This window comes from Arvicanthis niloticus, chromosome 20 (assembly GCF_011762505.2).
Source record: "Arvicanthis niloticus isolate mArvNil1 chromosome 20, mArvNil1.pat.X, whole genome shotgun sequence".
Lineage (NCBI taxonomy): Eukaryota > Metazoa > Chordata > Mammalia > Rodentia > Muridae > Arvicanthis > Arvicanthis niloticus.
Window position 1 is genome coordinate 47,072,434 of NC_047677.1, and position 26,445 is coordinate 47,098,878.

The 26,445-nt window shown below is 53.6% G+C and overlaps 1 protein-coding gene across 6 annotated transcripts in view; it reads right to left on the reverse strand.

The window, feature by feature from the left end:
• Window positions 1–26,445, reverse strand: part of Anks1a (ankyrin repeat and sterile alpha motif domain containing 1A) — a 152,630-nt gene that overhangs the window by 21,348 nt on the left and 104,837 nt on the right. For all 6 annotated transcript variants that reach the window (XM_034524045.2, XM_034524044.2, XM_076916490.1 and 3 more), the window contains one exon: window positions 4,171–4,237. In XM_034524045.2, coding sequence (XP_034379936.1) covers window positions 4,171–4,237 — 67 coding nt within the window. The remainder of the gene's footprint in view (window positions 1–4,170; window positions 4,238–26,445) is intronic.

Below are 26,445 nucleotides of genomic sequence, written 5' to 3' on the forward strand. Positions count from 1 at the left end.
GCCAGGCTACCTATGTACAACAGAGCAGAGAGAGGCTTCTCCTCTCTGTACAGGCAGGGACAGAGCTGCCTAGAGCTGGACACCAGCCAACTCGGGTGGCTGCTGCCCACTCACACCCCACAGTCTGAGCTGTCCAGGGCCGGGCCGAGGCTGTACATGCACGATCTTGCCCCAGGGTCGGGGGAGCCAACCCCCAACGGTCTCTGGGTCAACTCCTCATCAATGTCCACACAGAGGCATGGCAGAAAGTCTGTCCCCACAGGCACTAGAGGGGGACACCGGAGCTCTAAGTGCCCACCAGCCTGGCTGCTCCTCTCATCCATGCAACTTCTGGAGCTGCTGTGGGGCTGTGACGAGGGGCTAGTTCTGCGACCTTGCAGCACAGACCAGTCAGGAGAGAGCGCGAGTCCTCATGCAGCTGAGGGACACAGGCACACAGTGAGGGCTCCAGGGGGGAAGCGGCGGTTCATGGGAACCCAGCACATGCAACACAAGCAGCGCGTGAGCGGCAGGGGTAGAGAAGGGGCTTATACTTGTTTTCCCCCAGCAGTCCCGGAATAAGCAAACCATGGCCCCGGGCTCCTTGTGCTCCCGGCTCAGGGCAGCCAGGGGGCTGAGTGGGACAGGTGGGCTGGAGTGTTGGAACCAGGCTCAGATGTGGCTCTGCTGGGTCAGTGGCATGGTCTTCTACCGGCTGTGTGACCTGGGGCCCATCTACAGCTAGCCTCTGGAGGCCAGCGATCGGGAAGCCTCCTGGGCTGAGGCGCTGCCTTCCCGGCCTGGGTTGGCGTCCATGGTCCCTGTCTTCGGTGGTGGTTCCTATGACCTGTCTGCCTGGTTAGGGGACAGCAGTCTGGCTGTTCAGTTCTTGGTCAGAGAAGACAAAAATCAGGCAGACAGAAGAAAGAGCCACTTGTCATCAGGATCCGGCAGTGTCTATTCAGTGTGCTGCGCTCGGGCTGAGACACACACACACACACACACACACACACACACACACACACAGAGACAGAGCTTTCTTCCCAGGGTCTCTGGTCTCGAAACCTCTACAGATGCACAGGAACGAGGAACATCTTCTCACTGTGCTCTCCAGTCAGGGCGGGACTGAGGCAGTGCAGGCAGGGCAGACGTCCTCCCCGCAGCCCTCAGGTGTTCAGCTGGATGCCTTCACGCCCACCTGACTTCTTTAGTTTTTGTAGCATGAACAGGTACGAGGAGGGTGAGGAAGGGGAGACAAAGAGGTGCGAGGTGGGAGAAAGAAGAGGCAACTACGGAGACGTCACCTCCAGGGACTCTTCTGACACGGTGAAAGTCATCGGCTGCCACCGGCGGTCTCTGCCCTTCAAGGCAGGGCAATGCCAACTTGCTTGTCTTTGGGACCCTGCTAACCAACTGTGGCAGCCTCCACTCCTCTCCTGTCCTCTGCAGAACGGATGGTGGGTGGCGACCCGGTAGTCTCTGGATGCACGCTGTTTGCAGAGCTCCCAAACGCCGAGCCTGGGGGCTCCCAGACTTGCCCTTGAATGGAAAGTCAGCTCCGGGAACCTACGCAGCAGCAGCAGGCTCTTGAATGCCTGTGAGCTCATGTAGCCCCGGCTGCTGATTCATCCCTGCTTGTAATCCCAAGGCTGGACAGCTGTGGTCCAGTCTGCTGCCGGTGGATGTGCACGCTTGCAGCTTGCAGAGCCGCGGCAGAAGGCTTTGTCTCAAGGCTCCGGGGCTCCACACTGCTGGCTGCCAGCTCCACTGTCCTTGCTCACTCTCTTGTCTGGCCCTCCCCTCCGTCCCCTCCCACCCTTCCCCCTTCCACGCTCAGGAGAATACATCAGGGATCGGACATCGGAGCAGAAGCTGCTGCCGCTGAGGGGAGGCAGAGCGAGCTGACAGGTTTCCTGGGAGTGATGCTGGCGATGGAGACTAAGGGAGAGCAGCAGCAGCTCAGGCTCAGGGCCGGGAACCTCTTACGGGGCACGCGAACTGTGTCTGTAACTTGGGCTGGTAGTTTTGAGGAGCGCTGGGGAGGGGACCAAGGGCCAACTTGGCCCACAGTTAAGTGACCCCCTCTTGCCACTTTAGTTAGCGCTGTCCTATTTAACACAAAGATAGCAAGGCAAGGCTATTGCACCTGATGCTCCTTAGATGAGAACATCGGTCCCAGGGAGAAGCATGCACCTAGAGCAGGAGCCAAGGGGAGACCTGACCAACTGCAAGTCCAGCCAGCTAGGGACAACGAAGGGCAGAGGCATACCAGAACCACATAAATACAAGCCACGCCATAAATATGAGGGAGGCACCTGCGTCTTAATAGGTCACAAACAGGGAAGGTGTCAAGAGTCTAGCCCCAGGAGGGTACACTCGGCAGGTGTTTAGCAGTGACTGGAGTGAAGCAGAGGAAAACCAGACCTTTGTTCAGAGAATCCAGAGTGCTTGGTGTGATGGAGTCTGGTAGCTGGCAGAGGCACAGAGCCGTCGTGACATCTGTCTTTGGGGACTTGGGTATCTAGCTCCTGTGTGGACACTCCGGGGCTCTTGGGACTCAGCGTTGCTGCCCTGCCCTTCAGGAGAGAACCCTGTGCAAAGCTAGCCATTCTGAGAAGCGGGAGCTGCTGGAGGCTATGCCAGAGCCCCGGAGTCTCCTCCCTGACCTTCTCTGACAGGTGACCCCTGATACTCTCTGACACTGACTACTAGAAATGAGCAGTGATTCTGCTCTGGCCTAAGCCAGCCTCTCCGTACCCTGGGGCTCCCTACATAGCATGGCACACGCCTTTGCTGTCCTGGGGGTCCCTATGCTGTGGTGTAGAAGGTGGCTCAGCAAAGTGAACACGCGTACGAGACCAGGTGCTGGGCTCAGCGCAGCCAGAATGCAGAGAAGCCCTCTTGCTACTCCCATAGGTGGGAAGGAGGGCAAGGCTCTTCCCAGGGGGCCCGACTAGATCAGAGGCAGAGGTCCGCTATTCCAGCCTCTTGACACATGATGCTGGCTCAGGCTCGTGATCCTTAAACAAGGCACAGTAAAGCAGAAGGTAGCCATGACTGAGCTCCAAGCTCTTGGTCCCAGCTTTGAAGTGGCATGAGTCTGTCTGTCCTAAATGCCTATGCTCTACAAACACCCAGCCCTTGGAAACACCTGTGCACACCAGCGCAGTGGAAACAGTGGTCTGGAGAGGGACCCATGGGTTCCCAGCGAGGAGAGCCATCTCTGTCATCTCCAGCAGTCATCCAAGACTGATGAGGATGGAGCCCAGTCCCTCAGCTAGGACCCAGACAGAGACGGGGCCGTAAGGAAGGAAGCACCAGGAAGCAGGGCTGAACGCAGAGCGAGCCAGGCCAGAGGCAGGTGCCCTGTTCTCCGATTTCCTTAGCATCACAGACAGAAATGGGCAGGGCTCCTGGGGGTGCAGGATCCACGTCTGAGGTGAGTCCCAGAGGTGCTGGCGGGAGCATCAGTTGGGAGGAGATGACTTACCCTGAAGTCTACATCTAGAACTGAATTCAAGGCAGTGGGTTTCCAGAGCCCAGGCTCTGCCCAGCAAAGCCCACAGCTCCTTCCTGCAATGCACACAGCACCCTTAGCAGGGTCACAGGGGAGGCTGCTGGGCTCATGCTGAGGGAGGGGTAGAACCTGCCCTTGAGGGAAGCTGGTCTCCTCCTGGGTGCCACAGTTCTGGGCCTGAGTCAGGACTCTACAGGGGGCTGTGAGCACCGGCTCTTAGAGTTACTTTAAGGACATCTTTCCTGAGAAAGAAACACCGCACGATGGTCCATTTCACAGAAAAGGAAACCGAGGCAGACCTCACTCTAATGGCTTGGATGAAAATGAAAAGACCAAGCAAAGCAGGGATGATCTGGGTAACACCGGCAGATGACTGAGGGAACCGGGAGGGAAGGAGACAGACACCCACTTCAGGAGACTCTGATGTGTGCTAACAGTGAGAACACTTGGCTAGCCTCACACTGCCAATGTAGTAAACAAGGCACATAAGGGCCATATTTTCATGACCAGCTGGTACCAGAGCCACCTCGGGAACTCGGGCCAGTGTGGAAGTAACTCCGGCATGGGCCACTCTGATGAGGGCCACACCAACCGAGAAACGCAATGAGCGACAGACATGGCAACCACTGAGCAGTAGAGCCCTCCCCGCTTCCCTCTCTTTATGAGCAGCGTACCTGAGATCTTCTGCTGTTCCTGAGAGAAATCAATCCCTTCCCCGATGGAGCTCATGATTTTCTCAATCTGAAACAGAAAGAAGAGAGGCAGAAGGGTCAACTTGGGGCCAGCGTTGCCAGCTCAAGGCCAGTACCACTCGGCTATCTCCCCAGAGCCCCACCCAGCCCAGAGCCCCACCCAGCCCAGGATGCGGGGCTCGGGATAGCAATGGCGTGGGCCAATGTGGAGAAGTGACCCCTTTCCCCAGTGGTCTGCTCTTTTTTGGTGGGGGGAGGGGGTGTTTTGAGACAGGGTTTCTCTGTATAGCCCTGGCTGTTAGCCCTGGCTGTCCTGGAACTCACTCTGTAGACCAGGCTGGCCTCGAACTCAGAAATCTGCCTGCCTCTGCCTCCCAAGTGCTGGGATTAAAGGCGTGCGCCACCACTGCCCCCACCACTGCCCGGTGGTCTGTTCTTGTCTCTGCTCGAGTTAGAGCGTAGGTTCCCTAAGAGGACAGCTGTCAGCTTTGCTCTGTGCTATGTTCCAAGTCGTGCTTGGCAGCCTGTGAGCACAGTAAAGAAAGCTGGTGGCCATGACAGCCAGTTCTGAGGTATAGAGGCAGGCACGCCTGTACACAGGAAGCTCCCGGAAGCCAGGGGAGGTAGGCACGTAGCCTGGGAAGGAAACCCCTTTGCAGCTGGGGACCCAGATGGAGCTCTGCACTTCCTGGGTAGGAGTCATCAGCACTGTCCTTCCCCTAAGACAGTAGCGACAGCTAGCCTCAAAGCATCCAGATGTCTTCGGCCCGGCCCCTGGTGTGGACCACCTGTCTCAGCACCTGGCTTGGGTTACTGTGGGCTGGATCCCCGCTGCCCCATCTGGGCCTAGGTCCAACATGTGTGGCCAGGGGTAGGTCTAGACGGCCAGACGAAGCCCGCCTGCCCTTCCTTGGGCTGCGGTGATAATGAGCTCATTCACAGCCTCTCCCAAAGCCATGAAGAGAGGGACCTTTTGTACCAGGGCTTGGATGTTTTTCCCCTAAGTGCAAGTAAGGAGCCTGGGCCTGACAATCAGAAAAACAACTCCCAGCTGGCCTCCAGCTGGCAGGCAGGGCGCAGCTGACATCCAGAAGAGCACAGGGTAAGTGCCCCTCTCTCTCCCAAGCCAGTTCACTGCAGAGCTCAGCCAAAGCACAGGGGCACAGCAGAGGTGACGCAGTGGACTGGGGGGCGGGGGAGGGGACTGTCTTTGCTTAGGAGACAGCTCCAGCGCCAGTGTGCATTGTCCCTTGGAGTACACGGCCGCCCACATGCATTCCCCCTCCCTTGGGCTCCAGTCATTTCGGGTGCTGTAGCACAAGCAAGTGACCCAGATAGGCTGGGAAAGACCATCAGCCTCTGAGACCTGGGATGGAAGTGGGTAAGCATGCCTCTCACCAAGGGCTGTGCGGACGAAACGCTCACAGTAGATGCTCAATAAAATTAGCTGGGCCCCTGTTTTTTTTCTCCTGTTCTCTGAAGACTCCAGCCTACCAAAGCCTAGATTCGAAGCCTGACAAATTACTTTTACGTGTGAGGGTGTTTTGCCTGAGATTATGTCTAACCACCACATATGATCCGGGTGCCTGTGGAGGCCAGCGGACGGCATAGCATCCCCTGGAACTGGAGTTAGAGATGGTGGTACCAGAGTGGGAATGGGGACATCTCAGGCAGGCATCCTGAGAGTGAAGTCACGTGCACTTCATTTCCTGGGCACGGCACCTGGTAACAAGTTAAGCATGAGTGAGCAGCTGCTTTCCATGACGAGGGCCTAGTGATGAAGAACCATTTTCCAAGGCCGTGCTCCATACCATGGGTGGAGAGAGCTCAAGTGGGTGGCAGTCCCACTTCATTCCTGAGATTCCCCAGCCGGCCACTTGACACAAGTGCTGATGGTTCCCCAGAACCACCCACAGGTGCCTGGAGGCCAGCACTGGCCAGGATTTCCACAGACTACCCTGTGTGCCTATGCTGACGGACACTGCCAGGAGGCGGCTTTGCCCAAACATTTTACTGTTCTGCAAGTTGCCACAGCCAAGCCAAGCTGAAGAGTCTATTATGCAGAGGAACTGAAGGACATGCCAGTCTTCTGCTAGCCTAGGAATGCAGAGGTAGTCAGATCTCTGTGAGTTCGAAGCCAGCCTGGTCTATAGGAGTGAGTTCCAGGACAGCCAGGGCTACACAGAGAAACCCTGTCTCAAACGAATGGACAAAAAAGCCTTGGCAATGACCCATTTTGGCAGGTATTCAGGATGCTTCTGTTCATAAGCTAGAGCTGCACGAAACACGCCCCAAACAGATAAGAGCAAACACTGGCTATACTGCTGACATCTGCTCAGAGGCCCCGGGATCCTGGATACCCGCAGCTGTCCATGGGTGTGGGCCCATCCAACCACTGAGGTGGCACCATGCCACTCAACTAACCCCCAGAATGGAAGGAAAGCCTCAAGCTCTGAGGAGTGCTGTGTGTGTCAGTACGTCTGTGAGGTGCAGACAGTCCCTAGGACGGCACACTCCTGCCCTTAGGCCCGTGGAAAACTTCCCCTTTGGGCAACCCTGTGGGACCAAGTAATCAGGATAACAGGCACCATTTTGATATGAACCTAGAAGTTGGGGTTCAATGGGGAGGAGAGGACCTGCCTTCCTCTCGCTGTTCTACATACAAATAGTAAAGGTGATGTTTCTGGAAATCAGCAAAGTGGGATACTGATCTCTTCCATTCCTTTCTGGGCTGTCCCTGCATAGGTAGGATTCCTTAGGGTCACAAAGCACAAGCTAGTGTCCTCAGGTCTGTCCTACAGAGCTGAGACGCCAGCCTCTCCTCCTCTACCCCACACTGACGACTTACCCAGAACCGTGTCTGGCTCTGTTGCTTTGACAGTTTAAATGGTGTGTCCCAGCGATGGCGAGAACCATCGAGGGGGGAAAAGCCTATTTCAGGGCTTTTGATCTAACCCCATGTCTTTTACAGAGCCAGGAGCATCTTGGTGACACTCAGGTCTTGATAAGCAGTGACAATATTCAATGCTCTCTCCAGCCTGGTCACCGAAACTTGAATCGCTCTTATATAAATGGAGAGAAGGGAAGGTGGCCCACAGTGCCACTTCTGGGTCTGGCTGGATTCTCTGCTGTTTGCTCCTTCCCTTGTTTTTATGCCAGCCCTCCAGAGCCTCGGCTCACTGTGGAGCAGAGTATCTCACATACAGGGAGGGATCCCAAGTGCCACTCCTCGGTAGATTCTTAAATGTGCCAGCAGCCTAGCCTGCTCCTGGGCCTGAAGGACACCGAGCCTGGCTGAACAGAGTTGGGGGGTGGGGTGTGTGTGGGTGAATGCTGAGGGCCAAGCCCACCAGAGGCTCACCCCACCCTGTCATGTGACCACTGATGCTGTCAGAGAACCCTAAAGATGCTGACAGTTGACACTCCCAGACCAGAAGCCACATAAGAGCTCGTGGTCCACTCTGTATTTGCTGGATTGCCTCTTAGAGCAGACAGGCGCTCAGCCTTGAGAGGGCTTTGATTCAATATTTGAGAAAGGGTCACTGACCAAGGGCTACGTTATGTTTTTTTTCTTCCCCTTCCAGACTGAGTTGCATAAGGTCCCAGGAAAGACAAAGATGGATTGAAGTAAATTATGTGTCCTGATTTTCTAATCTTGTCAACGGTTTTTAGAAGAGGCCAGGATGGGGTGGAAAAGCAGGGGAGGGCGGGAGCTCAATGTGGGGATAAAGAAATGCCAGTGGGTTAAGGGCTCTTCTCAGGCAGGCCAGCCTTGCAGCCCCAGGAATAACGAACAACTTCTCCTCAAAGCAGACTGCTAGTCTCAGCTTAATTTGTCTCAGCATGGGAGGGCACACAGGTTGATACTGTATTTACTGTGGTATCCCCTCACTCCAGTTCCCTTCCCCTCTCTGCTTGCCTTCTCTGGAGGTCCTCTCCCTTCTGGGCTAAGGGATAACAGAGTTGTTTCATTTCAAAAGTGCTTTGTCCTGCCCTATGAAAAGCCTACCCCCCAACTGTGACTGCTCCCGATCAGAGGGGCAGCCTGGTAGAGAAGAGACCAGAGCCAAGCGTGCCCAGTCCTAGGCTGTGTCTCTCTGCTCCTCTGGCCTGCACCTTGGGACTGCAGACACTGGCTCCTGCAGCCTCAGAGTACCTCCAATCCCATAGCCACCAACTGGGTCCCTTTTCTACCCAGGGGCAGGCTTGTAATGGCTAAATTCTTTGTCAGTCTGACTGGGTTGGGAATCCTGTGAGACATACCTCTAGGCATCTCTGCTGAGGTTGTTTTCAGAGACATTTGAGTGAGAAGACACCCCTGAATGTTCCCAGAGACACCCCACGGACTGGGCTGGACTGAACAAGGAATGCAGGCTGAGCAGATGTCTCTGCCTCCGACTGCTGGACCAGAGGGTTCACACCACACTCTCCCTCAGGCTGGAATGAAGTAGACCTTTCATCCCAGTCTGCTCTTATGACAGTGGCGGGAAAGCGTAAAGGAGAGATAAGGGCATGGCAGGAATACGAAGGGACAGGCCACAAGGAAACAAGCAGCCGTTGCCGAGTGGCCTCCAGCCTGGACGGCCCACTCAGAAAGCAGTCCCAGGAAACTGCTGAAAAGGAGAAATGGGGAGACCCAGATTCCAATTAACTTGATTGTTGCTCGCCACGTAGCTCTCTGGGTTATGTGCCAGGTGTTGGCTTTAAAAAGTGGGGCAACTATCTGAAAGATTAATGAGGCCTCATAGTCGGGTTCTGGTCCAGTTTATGCCTAGCATTTGGCACCTGTAGGAGGGACACAAGCCTATGGTGAGGCACAGGCACCAGCCTGGCTGGGGACTCTGCTTCTAGCTCACACTCACTCTTCATGTCTCCCCCATCCTGTTCTGTGTGTGCCGAGACTAAAGCGACCATGGATGAGGCATCAGCGGCTCGGGCCTGCATGGCTCCTCAGCACTGGGGCTGTGGAAGGGTGCGGCGCCTGCTTGCTCCTCAGACCTACAGGCTGGGAGCTGCTTGTAGCATAGAGGGTCAGATCACAGCGTGTTCGTGGTCAGGAGCCGCCACACCCATCAGCCTCCCTAAGGCCTCCTTAACTTGCTGCCCCTAATGTCTGCTGAACAGGAAGAGATTAGAGTAAGGAACCCGACAGAACCCCAGTCTTATTTTCAGTCACTAAAGTCCTCACTTTACACTCAAGGGCACACCCTGCACTGCTGCTGTTTAGATGAAGTCATGGATCAGGGAAACACTGCCCAAGAAAACGCCAGAGGCATGGGTGCCCAGGGAGGCTGTAGGGTAAGGTTGGGTAGGGACTGACGGGGAAGGGCAGAAGGGAACATTTTGGGGTCACAGTAATCTTTGTTCTAATGGAATTTGTGGTTATGCAAACGTTGTGCAATGACAGCTATGATCTCAGCTTGTCTTTGAGGATGTCTCACCCCATCCCAAACCAAGCCTAAGAATGATGGACTTACGCCTGCAATTTACCCCCAGACACATCAACGGCTTGCTAAATGGGCAGAAGCACGGGGTGGGGGTGAGGGGCCACGGAGGCTAGGATGCACAGCAGGCCCAGCGAAACAGCAGTCCCAGAACCAGGCCCTTGGGCACCAACACATTCTTGGGCCCAGTCTCTCAAGTTTCTGTAGTTCAAAACCCAGAACAAAATCCTGCGAAAAATGTTTTGGGCGCAAATCTTTTAGAAAATATCAAATTATAAATCCACTCGGGTTCTCTTTTCATTTGTAAGGAACTCGGTTCAGCATGCCGTAGCCGAAGCCACGCTCAGCCGAGGCCACACAGAAAAAGGTGTGGGAACCTGGCGTCTCTGCCTTCCTGAACACAGTGCAGGGCGGAGGGTTCTCCCACGGACTTGGTGACAGCTCCATTCTGGAACCAGGCAAACTCCAGGCCCTGCAATCTGAAAACTTGATTTCTGTGTTCTTGAGAAAGCGGGGCCTGGGAAACTGGTCACACTCATCACACCCAGCGGAGTGGATCACTGCCATCAGGAGTGACAATGTGAACGGAGGAGGCAGCACACAGGCACACTCAGCCAGCACACAGACAGGCACACTCAACCAGCACACAGGCGCACTCAGCCAGCACACAGGCACACTCAGCCAGCACACAGACAGGCACACTCAGCCAGCACACAGGCACACTCAGCCAGCACACAGGCACACTCAGCCAGCACACAGGCACACTCAGCCAGCACACAGGCGCACTCAGCCAGCACACAGGCACACTCAGCCAGCACACAGGCACACTCAGCCAGCACACAGGCACACTCAGCCAGCACACAGACATGTTCATATCCTTCACAGCCCGAAACCCACAGAATCGGAGCCTGAACTGCTCCCAGGATGCTGAAGGAGCAGGGAGCAGGTGTGGGTGCGAAGGGCTTGTTGGGCGAGTCCTCTCCTGCTTCAGGAGGTGGCCCGTCCTGGGAAGCGTCACACCTACAGCCTTCCACACTGCTTGGTTCTGCCGGTCGATCTGGAGGACTGGCCACCAAAATGGCCCCTATTCCTTCTTACAGCCCATCTGTGACGTCCGTGCTCCAGAGCTTAAAATTGCTGGCTCTGACTGACCATCATCCACTAGCTTCCAGGGTCCCGCTTGTTTTGGGGCTAGCCTCTGGTCTGTGAAAGCTTAGGGCAGAGTTTCAGATATGTCAGAAGGACATCACGAAAGGTGGTAATCAGTGAAGAAAAGACTTCAGAATAAAAAAGCCTGAGCTCAAAATCTGGTCCTCTCCGTTCGTGAGCAGAATCTTGGAGAAGCCATTCGACTTCTCTGAGCTTCAGCTCACTTCAGAGAGTATGGAAACCTCCTCAGCGCCTGGGTCACTGCTATGGTCAGTGACTTTCTTCTCCTCTCCCTGCTCCCCTGGGCCGGTGTCACTGTGCAGCCCACGCTGACCTCAACCTCAAGACTCTCCTGCCTTAGTTTCCCCAAGGCTAGGATTTAGGGCATGTGCCAGCATGCCCAGCTACTTCCTCTTTTGAGCTCCAGTTTCCCAGAGGCTGCTGGGAACGTCTAAGAAGTTGTACAAAGCACAGGCCTGCAATCAGCCTGTGCTTTCCAGACAGAGCCTGAGGCCCGTGTGCTGGTGCAGTTCCTCCATTCCCTGCGACATCACCCTAGAAGGTATCATCCTAGGAGGTTCTGTGGTTCCTCTCCAGAGGAGGATCCGTCTGCACTTCCTAGGCCAGAATAGGAAGTTAGTCCTGAGAGCCTCCCTAGCCCAGAGAAATGTGGGCTGGGCTGAATCATCACCTCTTTCCTGTTCTGTGACCCACCACCTACCAGGTGCCAACTCCCGGCTCTAGGGAACATCTGTAGTTTTCATCTTGTAATCTCTCCCTAGTGATTCGGTTTGCTGTGATTAGAAAGGCAGCCATGATTTATATTCATCTCATTCTAAAATAAATAAAATTCCACCTACAAACAAGTTAATAGCCAGGTCCCTCAGAGATAAACCAGAGGGAAAGGGCAGAAAGCGTTCACAACCCTGTGAACAATAGCTAGCTTCCTGGACACAGCTGGGGGTGGCTTCTCCATTCACGACAAAAGTCCCTGACAGGGAGGGGCTTCCTGGTAGGAGCTCAGGCCGGAGCTGTTCCCGCAGGGTAGAGGGGGAGAACTGGAGGCTGCTATCTCTGTGCTTTCCACACTTAGGAGAGTTTGTCCCCAAGAGCTGGACAGCAGGTTATGAAGCAGACACAGCGCCGGAGTCTGCCGTGTCTCCTGGTCACTGTGAGCCCAGCTGGAACTGCTAGCTCACAGTCTTTAGTGCCTTTACCTCACTGACCAGCAGATTAGCTAACTTTACAGCGTGTCCTCCTGACAGGCACAGCACGGCTCACAGCCTGCACATTTCTACCTGGCACCCACAAGGGAGTGGTGTGTTTATCAAGAGAGGTGGGCATCACTCCCGAACTGTTAATGGTGGTCATACCCATAACCTCAGTGCTAGGGAGGCTGAATAGGAGGTTCTAGAATCTGAGGCCAGCTTAGGCTATATAGTGAGATCATTTCTAAACTTAAGCAAATAAATGAAATTTAGGGAGTGCTAGGACTATGGTTAATATTAGAGTAAGTGCCTAGCATGTGTGATTTCCAGCCCCACCCCCTACCCTCACAAGGGAGGAAGAAAGTGTAATTAAATGTTACAAATGAACAAGTAATGAAACAAGTATAAGTGCTGTTTCTATGACAACCAAGTGGCTACTTCAAAGAGATACAATAATGGGAAGATTTCGAAAACGTGTTTTTGAATGAAGTGTAGTTGGTTAAATAAGTTTGAGAAATTCTGAAAGAAATCTATGCTCAGATTGCTTCACAAGTGGCTTAATTCTGGCTTTACAAAAGAGTCAAACCTTAAACGCCAGTCAGTGGAGCATCTTGGCTGTGTCTAACATCGTAAAGAGAGGCAGAGAACACAAAGTGAGCAAGAGCCATGAGGAGAGACAGCCAGGTCTCCCTCAAAGAGTGGACACACACTATCGTTAAAGTAACTTGATGTTTATATTCCTTTAACAGACTGACTGCCCGGGGAAGCTTGGAGGGCTCGCAAACAAGGCGGCGGCAGCTTTCCAACCACCTTCATCATGAGTATCTGCCTCCCAAAGCAGAATCCCTCTCCTGTTGACTTTACTTAGGGAGTCTCTCCATTGACTGGAGAACGTTAGGAGGCTTTCTTCTTCCTGGAAGATACTGTTTGGACCGTGTCCTCTGGATTACTACCCTGGTTCAGGACAAACAGGGGGTCTGGCCTTCCTGACCGCCCCAGCAGAGCATGTGGGCATCAGTAGACCTTGGCCTCTGCTCCATGCCCGGAGGCTACCCAGGACCTAGTTCCAGCCTTCATCCACACACAGAGCAGGTGGTGAGCCAGAACTGCCCTCAGCCAGCCCAGTGCCCAAGCTGGGAGCACAGAAGCAGGTTCTGAGGCGAACTAAAGCCCTTTTCTGCATGTGGAGCCCTACCTCCCCTGAAAGTCTTGGACAGTGAGCCAAGGCAACTCCGATTCTCACAGACCATTCTGAAGCTCAAGGACACCTAAAACTGTGAGAAGAAGGTTGAGCTAGAAGGAGGAGCTAACCTGTGCCCAGCCTGACCTTTGAACCATCAGGAATGCTACCCTTGTGTCTGCTGAAGATAGATCTTCACACATGAGACTTCTCAGGACACCAGAGCTCAGGAATAGGGCAAACGCAGGAAGTCTGGTTTTGGTGGAAGATGTGAGGATGCTCCGTCAACCTGTCCTGCCATCGCAGGTCTCTGGCTAGAGCCAGCAAGTCTCTGCTCCTCTGAAGTCACCCCCTCCTCCTTCTGCAATGCCTTTTAGGACCACTCAGGTCTCTGCTCTCCCCCGACGCAGTCGGATGAGTCTTCCGAGTCGGAGCAAGGCTTCTGCTTGGCTGGCCCTTTCAGCGAGCTATATTCACACATGGGGCCAAAGCCCCTTTCTGCAGGCAGCAAGGTGACATGCAAGCTCCAGCGAGCTATATTCACACATGGGGCCAAAGCCCCTTTCTGCAGGCAGCAAGGTGACATGCAAGCTCACGTGCGGCACACACTCACTAGTCCTGTACCCAAGGTTACTGCATGACCTCTAGGAGCAGAGATGGCCTGGCTGCGCACGGGAAGGTCAAGGTGTAAGCGAGGTGTAAGTGAGGCTTGGCCCTGCACGCTCACAGACTTCTGACACTTTCCCGTGTCCCACTGCTGCCCTTGCTAGCACTGGACCCTGGAGGACTTGATACAGAATGGAAAGGTCATACATGAGCCTTTGGTGAGGTTAATCCCTAACTGGATCTTAGGCACGGTTTAGGGGTTTCCTCTTTTCCTAAAGAAGAAAGGGGAGGGGACAAACAGTGGCTCACCCTGAGAGTACGTGGCATCTACAACAACTGGGCCCTTCCTCTTGGGGCTCAGAGAAAAAAAAGGAAAAAGAGAGAGAATTCTTAGACTCCAAGCAGTACATCAGCACAGTAGGCCCTTCATGATTTCCCTGGCAGGAACAGATGTCCACCCGGCCGCCCGCACACCCCTCCCAATGCAGCCCCTCCCCTACTCCCCACACCAGCACCCTGAATAAAGTATTACTGCCTCTGCTAGTATTCTGACAGAACACAGGGTTCCTAAAAGCACAGGAGCAAAACTCTCATCTCCAGAGCTCCTGGGCTCCAGCTCACGGGCAGGGACTCATTTGGCTGGGGAATGAGGGGCCACAGGAGGACCAAGGGCAGAAGAAAGGCATTCCTGTACAGAGAACACAGAAAAGCAGATCCACTGGCTGCTCTGTATGTGGGGAGCCACATGGGACAGCGGGTGAGTTCCCATTATCCAAGAAGCACAGGGATGAGCATGCGAACAGAGCCCTAGAAAGGCTCTGAGGCCCGTGGGGGGCTCACGGCCATGGAGCTGCAAGGTGAGAACTATGAAGGGCAGGAAACATGCCTGGCCACTTACTACTCTGACACCGTTGTGCAGGGAGACCCTTAGGCTGTCCAACCCATCTGCTGAAAATGCTCAAAGGCTACAGCACGCACGAAAATCCATAGCAGCCCTGCCCCCAGACCAGTGGTTCTGTAAGCATGGCTCAGTGCCAAGGCCAGGTCTTTGTTCCTGGCTCTCCAGACATGGAGTGGGTGCTTCCACCTCTGAGAGACTTCTGCCAGAGGAGCCAAGAAAGACTCGGCTTATTAATGCCAGAGTAAGACCCAGGACAGTAAGACCTTAGTACTTCTCCTAATTTTATAAGAGCCTACTTATTGGACTTCTGCCAACCTCAGCGTCTCCCACTCTTGTTACAATAATCAATAAAGACTCGGAGGAGGAATGGGTGCTCCTTTCAGTCAGATGCGCAAACCCACAGCCAGGCAGCTTGAGTTCTGGGCAGCAGGAATGAAGGGAAGCCTGGGGCAGGTGCCTGTTGGGTTAAACGCAGGCAAAGGTGCCCAGAGAGGCCTGGCAGAGGGGCCCAGGGCCTCGCCTGGGCTTCCCAGCTCTGATGTTAAAACTGGGGTGCCTTCTGAGACGCCCCTTCTGCATGGTTGTGAGTGAGCCGTCAGGGAGTGTGTGCAGGCTGGAGGAGTTCCCCACACTAGCTCTTCTCACTCTGAGCTCAGGCTATATGCACACATCATACTCTCAAATATGTTCCTACAGGGTGAAAATAAACAGGGCGGCTCTAGTCACAACGGTGACGCACGGAACTTCTAGACTTTTTCCCCACCCTGTTTTCTCCTAGAAGTGAGAGCAAGCAAGAATGGCTGGTACAGGCTTCCTCCTACAGAGGTCGGGCAGAGACCCTTCCTCCTATGGGGGCAAGGGCAGAGACCCTGTGAGTTTCTAGGTCAGTCAGTGCAGCAGGCAGAAACCCAGAGATAACTTAGAAATAACTGAGCCAGGCTGTACACTGGCTCCGTCTTGTTTCCTGCGTTTGCCTACCCAGCCCTCCCCCACTCTGTGATAAGGAGTGGCCGATATGAAGCATTCCTTGGTGAAGGTGCCCTGGATACTGCCCCTGCAACTCAGATGCTGGAGCCTAGCCTCTAAGGTAAAAGAAAAAAAAAAGTGTGTGGCACTGAGGCCTTTACCATGGGGACATGGTATCCATAAGCCGGGAGGAGAGCCCTCCCGAGGAGCTGGTCCTGACTCGTACCATGCCTGAATATCCACAGGATAACGATCAAGACCGGTGTGCTCTCTCATTCTCTCTTCTCCAGGCCCCAAAGCAGAAGCACACACCTGACTCTAACACCAGGGCCTCCAGCAGGGAAGTCTCCATCTTCCTCAGCCTGGCAGGTATGCAAGGTGCCAGGGTCCGGCCCCCTTCCTGTGCCAGTCTCCCTTCCCTCCCTGATATGAGTTTGACCTGGGGTTGGAGAAACAGGTCTGGTGATTCTGATGGTCAGACTCCCAAGTGCCCACTCTGCATCTACCTCACTGTCACTCAGGGCCTCTGACCCCACTGTCACTGTCACCCAGGGCCTGTCTCCGTTCACGGGTCCTGGGAAAAGGGACTTGATGCCAGCTGTTTTTGCTACTCAATTTTGCCTGAGTCCTGTTCTCCTCGGGTTCTGTCCTCATAGCACCCAGCCCCTCCTGTTACCAGGTTACCTCAGCCCCCTGTGCTGCTTGCAGCAAGCCTTCTTCTGCAGAAGGCAGTGGCCATGCTCCTAAGACACAAGGGGGTGGTGCACAGGACCGCAGAGGCTTTGGAAGCAGGTCGCTGAGGGGTTTTCCATGGCCTCTCGCACTGAGCACTTGCAACTATAAGCCCCTGTAGCTCCTGGGAGGGGCCACCGTAAGTATCAGTGACCTGTCCTGCCTCTCCCTGGGGAGCAGCTCATACTGCAATCTTCAGCTCTAGCTGCACCTCAGAGTTTAAGAAGCTCTGTGCCCTGCAGCCCGGAAGGTCCCTCTCCCCAGCTCCCACCAGCATTCACTGAAGTCACCTCCGATAGGAGGCAGTTTGCGCTTAACTTCTGCTTTCGGAGATCTCAACCCAAGATAAGTGCTCGGGGGACCTCAAACGCCAGGTGCAGTCAGTATACACAGGGTGTGTAAGAGCCCCCCAGCAGCCTGTGGTCAGCAGACACTCACGGCCTAGGGAAGGTGGGAGACAGAGTTTACAGCAAGAATGCCATTCTCTTGGAGCGGCCCTGCAGCCACGCGTGTGAAGTGCCTCTGTGTGCCTCACTACACCCGCAGGACAGCAGCCACACACCTATAAACGTGTCTGCTAAAACCTGCATCGAGTTCTCCTGGATTGCCAGTGCTAAGGAATCCCATGCTTGGGTCTCCAGCATTTGAAACAGGCTCTTCACATGTTGGGGAGCACGAGAACGTTCTGAGGGCTGGTCAGAGCCAGACCATTGGGCCGCTCAGGTTTCTGACTCTGAAGATTGAGAGGCAGCAGGAGCTCTCCCCATGTCGCCTTTGTAGGCTGTGGCGCTGGCCCACCATCACACTTCGGCAATACACAGCTAGACGGGCACAAGCAAGGCAGAACTACAGGCTAAGCTGCCATCCGTGACAGCACGAGGTGACTCATTACAGACTGAAGAGAAACAGGTAGCACCACCTCATCCTGTACGGCAGGCACTGGCCCACACTGGGTTTGTACAATGAGAGCTTACACCAACTCTACTCAAGCAGATGCCAGGAGACTGGGGCTTACTCACGTACTCTACAAGTGCCCACCTGTGCCATCATGTTGCTAAGCAACAGAGACTTGGGCTTTGTCAAAGGTCGGGTGGGGTTCAGAGGTCACCTCCTTGGCCCTTGTAATTTAAGGTCTTCTAGCTGTGGTGTTCACAAAGCAAAGCTGCAGAAACACCCTGTCTTGCTGCAACCAGCCAACAAGCACAATGGTGGGCAGTCCAAGGACTGCCAAGGACTGCCAAGGACCCTCTGGTGGTCAGAGCCCAACACGGTTCAATGAATGCCAATTAGAGGTGTTACCAAGGTGAGACAGTACCACACCCAATGGCAGCGTACAGTGTGGAAGCACCGGCGTGAGATCATGCTCTTAATTGGCACTCCCCTGGTGTATTGTGACAGTTAATCACAGCACCACTGAAGGGAAACCAGGCTCCGCACTAAACTGAATGCTGTGTTAACCTCAGCCGGGCTGTAAGTGAGCCCCCTGCTTGGAATGCAGGGCAGGCAGGAGTGCAGAGGGACAGAGCGGCCACCTGTGAAGGGCATCCAGACGCAGTGCTCAGGGAAGGCTGGTGCCGCAGAAGCCACCAGGCCCTGACCTCGCAGGCCCCACAGGAAATGTGCAGGGAATACACTTGTCTTTTTCTGTTTTATTCGGAGTGACACCGGTGGATGACAGCAGAACTATGGGCCTGAGAAGAGACAGGAGAGTGGCTCTTTTCTGATGGGCCCAGAAGAGCCAGCCTTGGGCGCTGAGCAGCCAGGCTTCAGGAAGGGAAGAATTCTGCCATTAACGATCATACTGTGGCATTAGGGCTGAAAGGGTGGCTTAGAATCCTCAGGGCAGACCAACATGAGTCCCACCCTCTTCTGACACATTTTCAGCCTTAAATAAATAAGAGATCCAGAAAGCTATTCTTGTTGACCTAACTAACACACAAAACCTAAGTCAAATTGGGAAATCACTGAGACAAGTCCATGCCCTTTGTCATCAGCTCTGCTCTCTAGTTCTTCCTGTGGCATCAGGAATAACCCCTGCACACCAGCAAGCTCTCAGAAGAGTTGTGTCCTTCAGCCCCATCCCCTTGCCTGCAGGCACCCTGCATAGCCAAACACACAGATGGTATCCATAAATACCTGTTGATAACGTAAAGGGTCCTGTCCCAGCCTGGACAGCTGCTGGCAGTGAGGCCGAGAACAGGGCTCCAGGGAGGCCAGCCAGCGCTCGCTCATCTGCCTGTTACTCAGGGAGAGAGTGTTCCTAAGCCAACCTGTCCCACCTCCTCCCATAGCAACCGGTTTGGTCCCTCGGGTTCACAATGGCCCTTCTCACTGAGCTGCTTGTTTGTGCTTTAAAACACCAGCCTAAGTCTCAGCGTGTGTGCTTTAGCTGTGGATGCTGGGGTTCAAAAGCAAGGCTGTGCTTTCGACCTGGCCTTGCGAAGTCACACTTGTCACCCACAGCTCCATGTGGGCAGAAGTCCAAGCAGAAGCTCCTAGGACTCAGCTTTGTGGCTTTGTTAGCCTCTGACAATCTCAGGTCAGATTTGTGACGCTTCATTCCCTTTTCTAGATGGGTCTGTCTGTCTATCCACGCACACACACATTCTCTTTCTCTCTCTTTTTTTCTTCAAGATATGGTCTCACTGTGTAGCTCTGGCTACTCTGGAACTCACTATACAGACCAGGCTGGACTCACAGAGATCCTCTGGCCTCTACCTCCAGAGTACTGGGATTAAAGGCATAAGCCACTATACTTGGCTTGGAATATATTTTAGTTAGGACGATTAAAAGAAATTGTGTAAACTAAGCAAATCCAGGGCACAGCAGACCTGACTGAAGAGTGCTCGCGCTCCCTAATGCAGAAAGAAATTCCCCCAGGCTAGGTCGGATCCAGGAATGCTGTCAATCTCAGGATTTGTGCACTCTGACTCGAGGTGAGGGGTGACACTCCTGCACACCTTCCTCCACCTTGGCCACCGTCGAGTCTGTCCCTGGCATACACTGTGATGGACAACCACCAGGGCAGCACACACACTGTCTTCTCCTTAAAGAAGGGAAGTGAGGGCAAGCAGCAGAGGGCAGTAGGAAGCAACTGACTCCCTGGAAGGAAACGCCCCACAGCCCCTTGCTTGACCCAGGTCAAGAGGAACCCTCAAAGGTCGTGGCCAGGGAGGGGCTGCTTTTACCAAGTCACTATAGTGGCAGCCCCGAGTAAGCGGGGGACCAGCGTGGGCTGGAGGAACGGTGGGCACCAATGACCCTGTCAGCTTCTGAGGTGCCCTAACAGAGCTCTCTCAGGGGCAGTGGTGGCCTGCCCAGGCCCACCCAGGGGCAGACATCTGAGCTGCTCGTCAGGGCTAAAGAAAATGCATCCATCACTGGGGTCATTCTTCACTGTAAGAAATGGCAGTTCTCGTCCAGAATGGAAAAGGCCAGGTTGAGTGGAACCTTCAAAGAGTTTGGCAGGGAAGAGCATTGGCGGAGTGGACTGGGCTGGACCTCTGGGCCTGCACTGCGCCCGGGACACTCATCCATCAAGCCCGATCTCCACATCAGCACTCATGTTGTGATTTTTTTTTTTAAAGAAAATTTTGAAAGATTCCTTTACTAAGTTGATGTCACCCGCATCGTGTGTGCCAGCCATGTGAGCCTCTGCTTTGTTGACTACATCCCCAAAAAGCCATTTGGGACATGTACATGGCGTCGGCTGGGATATGCTGAGCAGGGCACTAGCAGGGACTGATGGGGACAGATGAAGTCACCTGGGCAGGAGCCGGCACGGCTCTCTCAAGGCACTGCTTATCACTGGTTCTGCTTTGAGCCTGCCAAACTAAGTTCTGCTCTGGACTTACATTTGGGTCCCTGAAAGCAGAAAGAACTGTACAGCACACGGTGACTTCACCAAGGGGCTTCCGTGCTCCCTGTCTTTGGAAGTGTCAACTGTTTTATTTATGGGGAAAGAACAGAGAATGGAGTTGGATTGAAACTTACTGAGCTGAATCTCCATCTTTAATCCCAGACTCTGGAGGATGAGGCAGGAGGATTGTCTTGAGTTCCAGCCCAGCTAGAGCTACAGAGTGAGACCCTGGCTAAACAGTTACAGCAACAAGGACAGTCTCATCTTCTCAAGCCATGGGGGGAGGAGGAGCAAACCTCAGGCATCACAGGAGAAGCCCGCAGGTTAGACATACCTCTCCTGTGTTCCTACTTACTGCTAGGGGACGAAAAAGCACATTCGAAATGCAGTGTCCTCCAGAGGCAAGACGCCAATCCAGGCCAGAGCCTGCGGCAAGGCCTCTGGTGGCTCAGACCTGGGAGCTTTAGCAGTCGTTTCATCAAGCGTCCCTCCCTTCCTTCCAGGCTCTTGAACCACTGGCTCTGACATATTTCTTCTTTCTTTTTGTTTTCTTTGTTTGCTTGTAGTTTTGAGTCAGGGTTTCTCTGTGTAGCTCTGGCTGTCCTGGAGCTCACTCCGTAGACCAGGCTGACTCTGATATCTAAATGGCCTCTGCGGGCTGCAAGGCGTGAGGGCTGTAAGAATGACCCCGCCTTCTGCCTTAGAAAGGGTCCTGGTCTGGCTGGGAAGACAGGTCTTGCACATACAAACAAGATCACCAACACACGCAGTGCCAAGTAGTGGGAGAGAGGGCTGCTTGGGCAGATGCAAATCCAGAGTGGGAGGGAAGTGTCAGGCGGACAGGGCCACCTTTCACACCTTGACGTGGGTTTGCTCCTTGTAGCCTCTCCTCGTGGCTCACTCCAGGCCCTCATAGGAGGGGCAGGGCAACAAGCTCTCCACCTCGCTACCTCACAGCTCTCTGCTCCGTCTTCCCGTGCCTTTATTTCATTTGTGATCATTTTACTGGTTTGACCTTGTTCGACCCAGCCTCTCCCTTCGTGTGAGGAGGCTCAGAGTGGGCTGTCCTTATTCTGCAGTCAGCAGCAGTAGGCGTTGGCCCTCAGGCCTCAGCATGCTAGGCAAACACTCCATGCCACAGGACTATAGACTCTTATCTCATTTTATTCTGTCTTGAGATAGCATCTGCCCTTAAACTAACTCGGCAGCCCAGACAGGTCTTGAAATTGTGATCCTTCATGCTTCAGCCTCCAGAGCAGCTGGGATTACAGGCCTAGGCCACAAGGCCCAGCTAAAGCTTCGTATTTATCATGGTTGTACTTTCACTTGGTATGGCCAACTCTTCAAACAATGCCAGGTATGCAGTGGGCTTTTAATAACTGTGGGGAACTGGGGCAGGGAGACGACTTACTGGGTAAATGCTTGCTGCACAGGCCTGAGAACCTGAGTTGGGACCCTAAGCAGTCGGGTGCCAATGGCATGCACCTGTAACCCTAACGCTGGGGGTAGAGACAGGTGACCCCTGAGGCTTGCTGGCCAACCAGTCTAGAAAATCAGCTCCAAGTTCAGTGAAAGCCTCTACATCAAAAAGTAAGGTGACTTGTGACAAAGGACAAATACACACACACACACACACACAAACACACACACAGGAGAAGTGATAGAACGAGCTTTAATAAAGGGTGAATTTCAACACAAGAAATGAAGAACGGCATCCTGAGCCAGCAGATGGGAAAAACTAACAGAGCAAGGGAAGATGGCCAGAACACAGGGACAGATGTCAGTAGGGTGGCAACAGAGGCCACACCAAATGCTCTTATATGGGGACTCTTGGGCTCCAGCTGAGGAGTTGGTACTTGGCTCTCAGCACCAGGGAGCGCAGGGAGTGCAGGGAACAGCAAGGAGTGCCAGGGAACACAGGGAACTCAAGGAGCATGAGAGAGCACAAGAGAGTGCAGGGAGCACGGGGAGTGCAGGGAACAGCAAGGAGTGCCAGGGAGCACGGGGAACCCAAGGAGCATGAGAGAGCACAAGAGAGTGCAGGGAGCATGGGGAGTACAGGGAACAGCAAGGAGTGCCAGGGAGCATGGGGAACCCAAGGAGCATGAGAGAGCACAAGAGAGTGCAGGGAGCACGGGGAGTGCAGGGAACTGCAAGGAGTGCCAGGGAGCACGGGGAACCCAAGGAGCATGAGAGAGCACAGGGGTACCAGAGAGCACAGGGAGCACAGAGGGCAGAGGGGAGGAGGCCTGTGGGCAGGGACAGTGGGGTGAAATGGTTAGGGGCGTGAGGAGGCAGCCACCTCGAGAGAGCCTGGAAAAGCCTGGATGCTGTGCCTGTCCAGGAAGAGGGGGGAGAATGAAGAGGACAGGCAGAGATGCCACAGGAAACCTTGGTAATGACAAATGGGTGGACGGGTTCAGAGCAGGAGCACATGGCCTTGGCTACCCTCTGGGCTCTGGCTCAGATCATCTATAACCAAGGCTTCCCCAGCCTTCGTCTGTCCTGTTGATTTCAAATGAGAACTGGCACAAAGGCGTCAGTGCTGCAGATTAAGGTCACGGTGAGCCATGCTGCTATTAAAAATTGCTTGAGAAAGTCTCTCTGACCCGGAGCCGAGTTTACCATCAGGGAGAACAGCCAGAGCCACTGGCACATGATGGGACACAGGAAGACCTGTGTTGATTGTGTCAAACATGACAGCACAGGAAGAGGCTCTGCTGTATTTCCTGGGAAGGAGTCTCAGGAGGAAGAGTTAAAGACTGCCAGGTGGCTGTGGATATAGGTTAGTGATGGAGCCGGGGTGTGTGTGTATGTACGTGTGTGCGTGTGTGCACGCGTGTGTGTATGTATGTGCGTGTGTGTCTGTGTGTGGTGTTCCTATGTTCAATGCCCCAGCACCAGAGACAAAAGACAGACAACCCCCCCCTCAAAAAAAAAAAAAAAAAAAGCAGTGTGCATTACACAGCAAAGCAACTTTCATCATAGCCTGATGGGAATGGTATCTTGGGGAGCATCCCGTGGCCTGACAGACTGGGAGGTGCATGCAAGTCCTGGATAAAGCAGGATACGGTGAAGCCTCCCTGTGGCACAAGATGCACCCTGCACACATTCTTCTGCCTGCCCTGTGGCTCAGCAGAGGCAGAGTAACTGGGTATCAAGGGTAACTGGGAAACAAGGAGAGAGAGAAGCAGAGGATAGAGCAGAGAATGAGAACGGACTTCCCAGGACCTCACAAGAGTAGTGGTGTGTGACAGAGGGGATACAGAGTGTCTGTGGGAAGGCTGGAGGGCCCATAGCACAAACAGTGAATCCGTGCACGAGGGCCGGGGTATACTGAACTTGAGAATTTGATGGAAATCCCTACTTCACTTTTCAAGTCACAAAAGAAACAGGCAAACAAACAAGACAAAGCCAACAGTCTGCCTGGGACGGCAGAGGAGTGCAGCTGCACTGAGCCTCATGGGGACCGCGAGCTGTGCTGCTCACAGGAGGCTCTCTCCCGAGCTATGGAGTACATGGGGGAGACAACTGACTCCTACATCTTGTTCCTGGACTCCCATGTAAGCACTGTGGAATGTGTGCCCATCCTCACTAAATAAAGGTAATATTTCAAAGTGTTCTGATAATCGAAACAAGAGGATGAGAAAAACAAAAATCAACCTCACCCAACTTGTAAAACTCAACCGTGCGTGTAAAAGGTACCGCCTCCTGCAGTGATCCGTGTGGAGGCCTCAGGCTGGCTCTCTCAGCTCCCAGAGTCTGGTGTCCTCTGGAGGGAGAGCTGAACTGAACTGTGGACTAGATCAGATCACCACTACAAACCAACAGAGAGCTCACCAAGGAAAGAGACATTACAGAAGAAACCAAGGCTGAAACCTGAAATACAAGCCGCAAGGTCTGATGGGAAAACAGCACTGCTTTTGGAATCTGGTGCTTAGGGAGGCTTTTCTTAACCGAAAACACAGACCCAGAGGTCACTGGAGAAGACAGCCAACTATAGAAAGATGCTCACAGCTAAGACAACTAAGGAGGGAGTGCTGTTCTCAGTCCCCCCATCAGGTGGTTCAAATCACCGTAACTCCAGCTTCCAGAGGATCTGATGTCCCCTTCAGCACCGCCCCCCCCCCAGGCACCTGCACTCATATGTACACACACCCCACCCCCTTATGCACTAATTAAAATAAAATCTTAAAATCTGTCAGGTGGCGGTGGCACAAGCCTCTACTCCCAGTGCTTGGGAGGTAGAGACAGGCCTGGTCTACAGAGAAACCTTGTCTTGAAAAAAATAACAACAAAACAAATTAAAATATTTTCTTCATGTAAAAAAGAAAAAGAAAGAAAAAGAATAGGGTGTGGCTAGCAAGAGCTCAGCTCAGCAGTGGAGCATCTCCCAGCATGCACAAGGTCCTAGGCTCCATCACCAGCACGAGAAGCAAACCCAAAAGGCAGCTGACATCCTTTGAGAAGGACCAGTCCCTTCAAGCACACAAAGCTTCTACAAATCACGAGGGAGAGGAACTGGGGGTGTGAGGAGCAGGGGGAGACAGTTCTTACTCCATGTTCCTCACTCAGCACTTTGGAATTTGTGGCCACATGGCCAGTGTGGTGGTCTGCGCTTGCAATCCCAGCAACCCAGGAGGCTCAGAAAGATTGGTCGAGCATTCATGGTCTACCGGGGTAACATAGCAAGCAAGACCCAGTACAGCAAAGAAAGATATTTCTTCCTGGACATTAGCAGATAGTTAAAAAAGAAAAAGAAAATCCCCATGGTATAAGAACTCCACTTACACGGTTGGCTTTGCCCAAATTTCCATACAGCTGGGCAGGAGGCTGCTTAAGGAACGAACCCTGTCCAGAGACACAGAAACAGCTCCGAGATGTGGCTTGGGCAGCTCTATCCTGAACTGCAGCGTGGAGACACTAGCTCTCTACTGTCCAGTGGGCAGGGCTGGTGGCTAAAGAGAGACTTCCCCAGGATACCATTTTGATGACAGCATAGAAGCAGTGTCCCAGCAAGGACTGCAGGACCTTGTCCTTGCCTGACAGACACAAGGCCTCACTGGGCTGGAACACATCCTGCTGAAACCAAGGCCTTCAAAGGCAGAAAGAGGGTGGGCTCAGGGTGTGTGCCTGTAACCCTCAACCTAGGAAGGTCACCAAGACCTGCATACCAGACTGATCTACAAGTGACACCCTGTCTCAACACTCCATCCCTTAATAACCACCCCCCAAAACCCCCAAAGAAATAAGAAAATGGTAAGGAACCAGACTATTTGTACAAAGCACACATTTCTTAGTGTTTACAATGACTTCTTGGCTGTTTCAATCAGGACAGCGGGGAACAGATTGCCAGACAAACTGTCATTTGTAAACCCTACTGCGCTCAGGTGGTTCCCACCTGTCCAGACAATCAGGCTGCCTATGGCTATGGTCAAGGGGTCCTGTGGTGCCAGACACTGGGTCATTAGAGTTGCTGAGACACAGCAGAGCCACTTAGCTCCTGGAGGCCCGGGCTTGCTTCCTTCCTTCCCATTTACTTGGTGGCACAGAAAGGGACCAGAACGGAGAAAGGCAGTAAGAACAGAGCAGCCGCACAGAAGACCTGGGACTGGAAGAGACCCCAAGGGAATAAAGAGCCCTGTGCTGCCAAACCCCAAGGAAACTGAAACGAGCAACAGCAACTGCTTCCCTAGAGTTGTATAAAATAAAAGGCGTGTTCCCTCACTCCAAATCTGGCTAGGTAATCACTTACCTGCTAGTGCCAACTCTCAACCACACAGTACCAATTAAACTGTCTGAGGACATCCTCTTCTGCTTTCTGGTCCTAAGAATCTCCTACTGTATGTAGACCTACAAACTCCAGGCCCAGAGGATGACTGAGGTCCCTATATCTCAGAATTCTGCAACTGGCTTTGGAGAACTGTATGTAACTCACTATCAGCCTCCTGGGGATATGTATGCAGAATATATCATGCTCTAGTGGATACATGTAAGATGCACCAGGTCCTGGAGGGACACATGTAAGGCACAGCAGGCAAGTCCCTTGTGGCAGGGCCTCATGTGTGTGCTCGCCACCTCCGGACTTCCTGTGCGCCCGACCCCGCTGGCTCCTCTTACGGCACCTCTTCCTCAGCAATGCTGAATCCCTTTTGTCTTAGAATCTTGTGATGAGCTCATGGGAACATCCTTCCTGAGGTAATGATCACCAG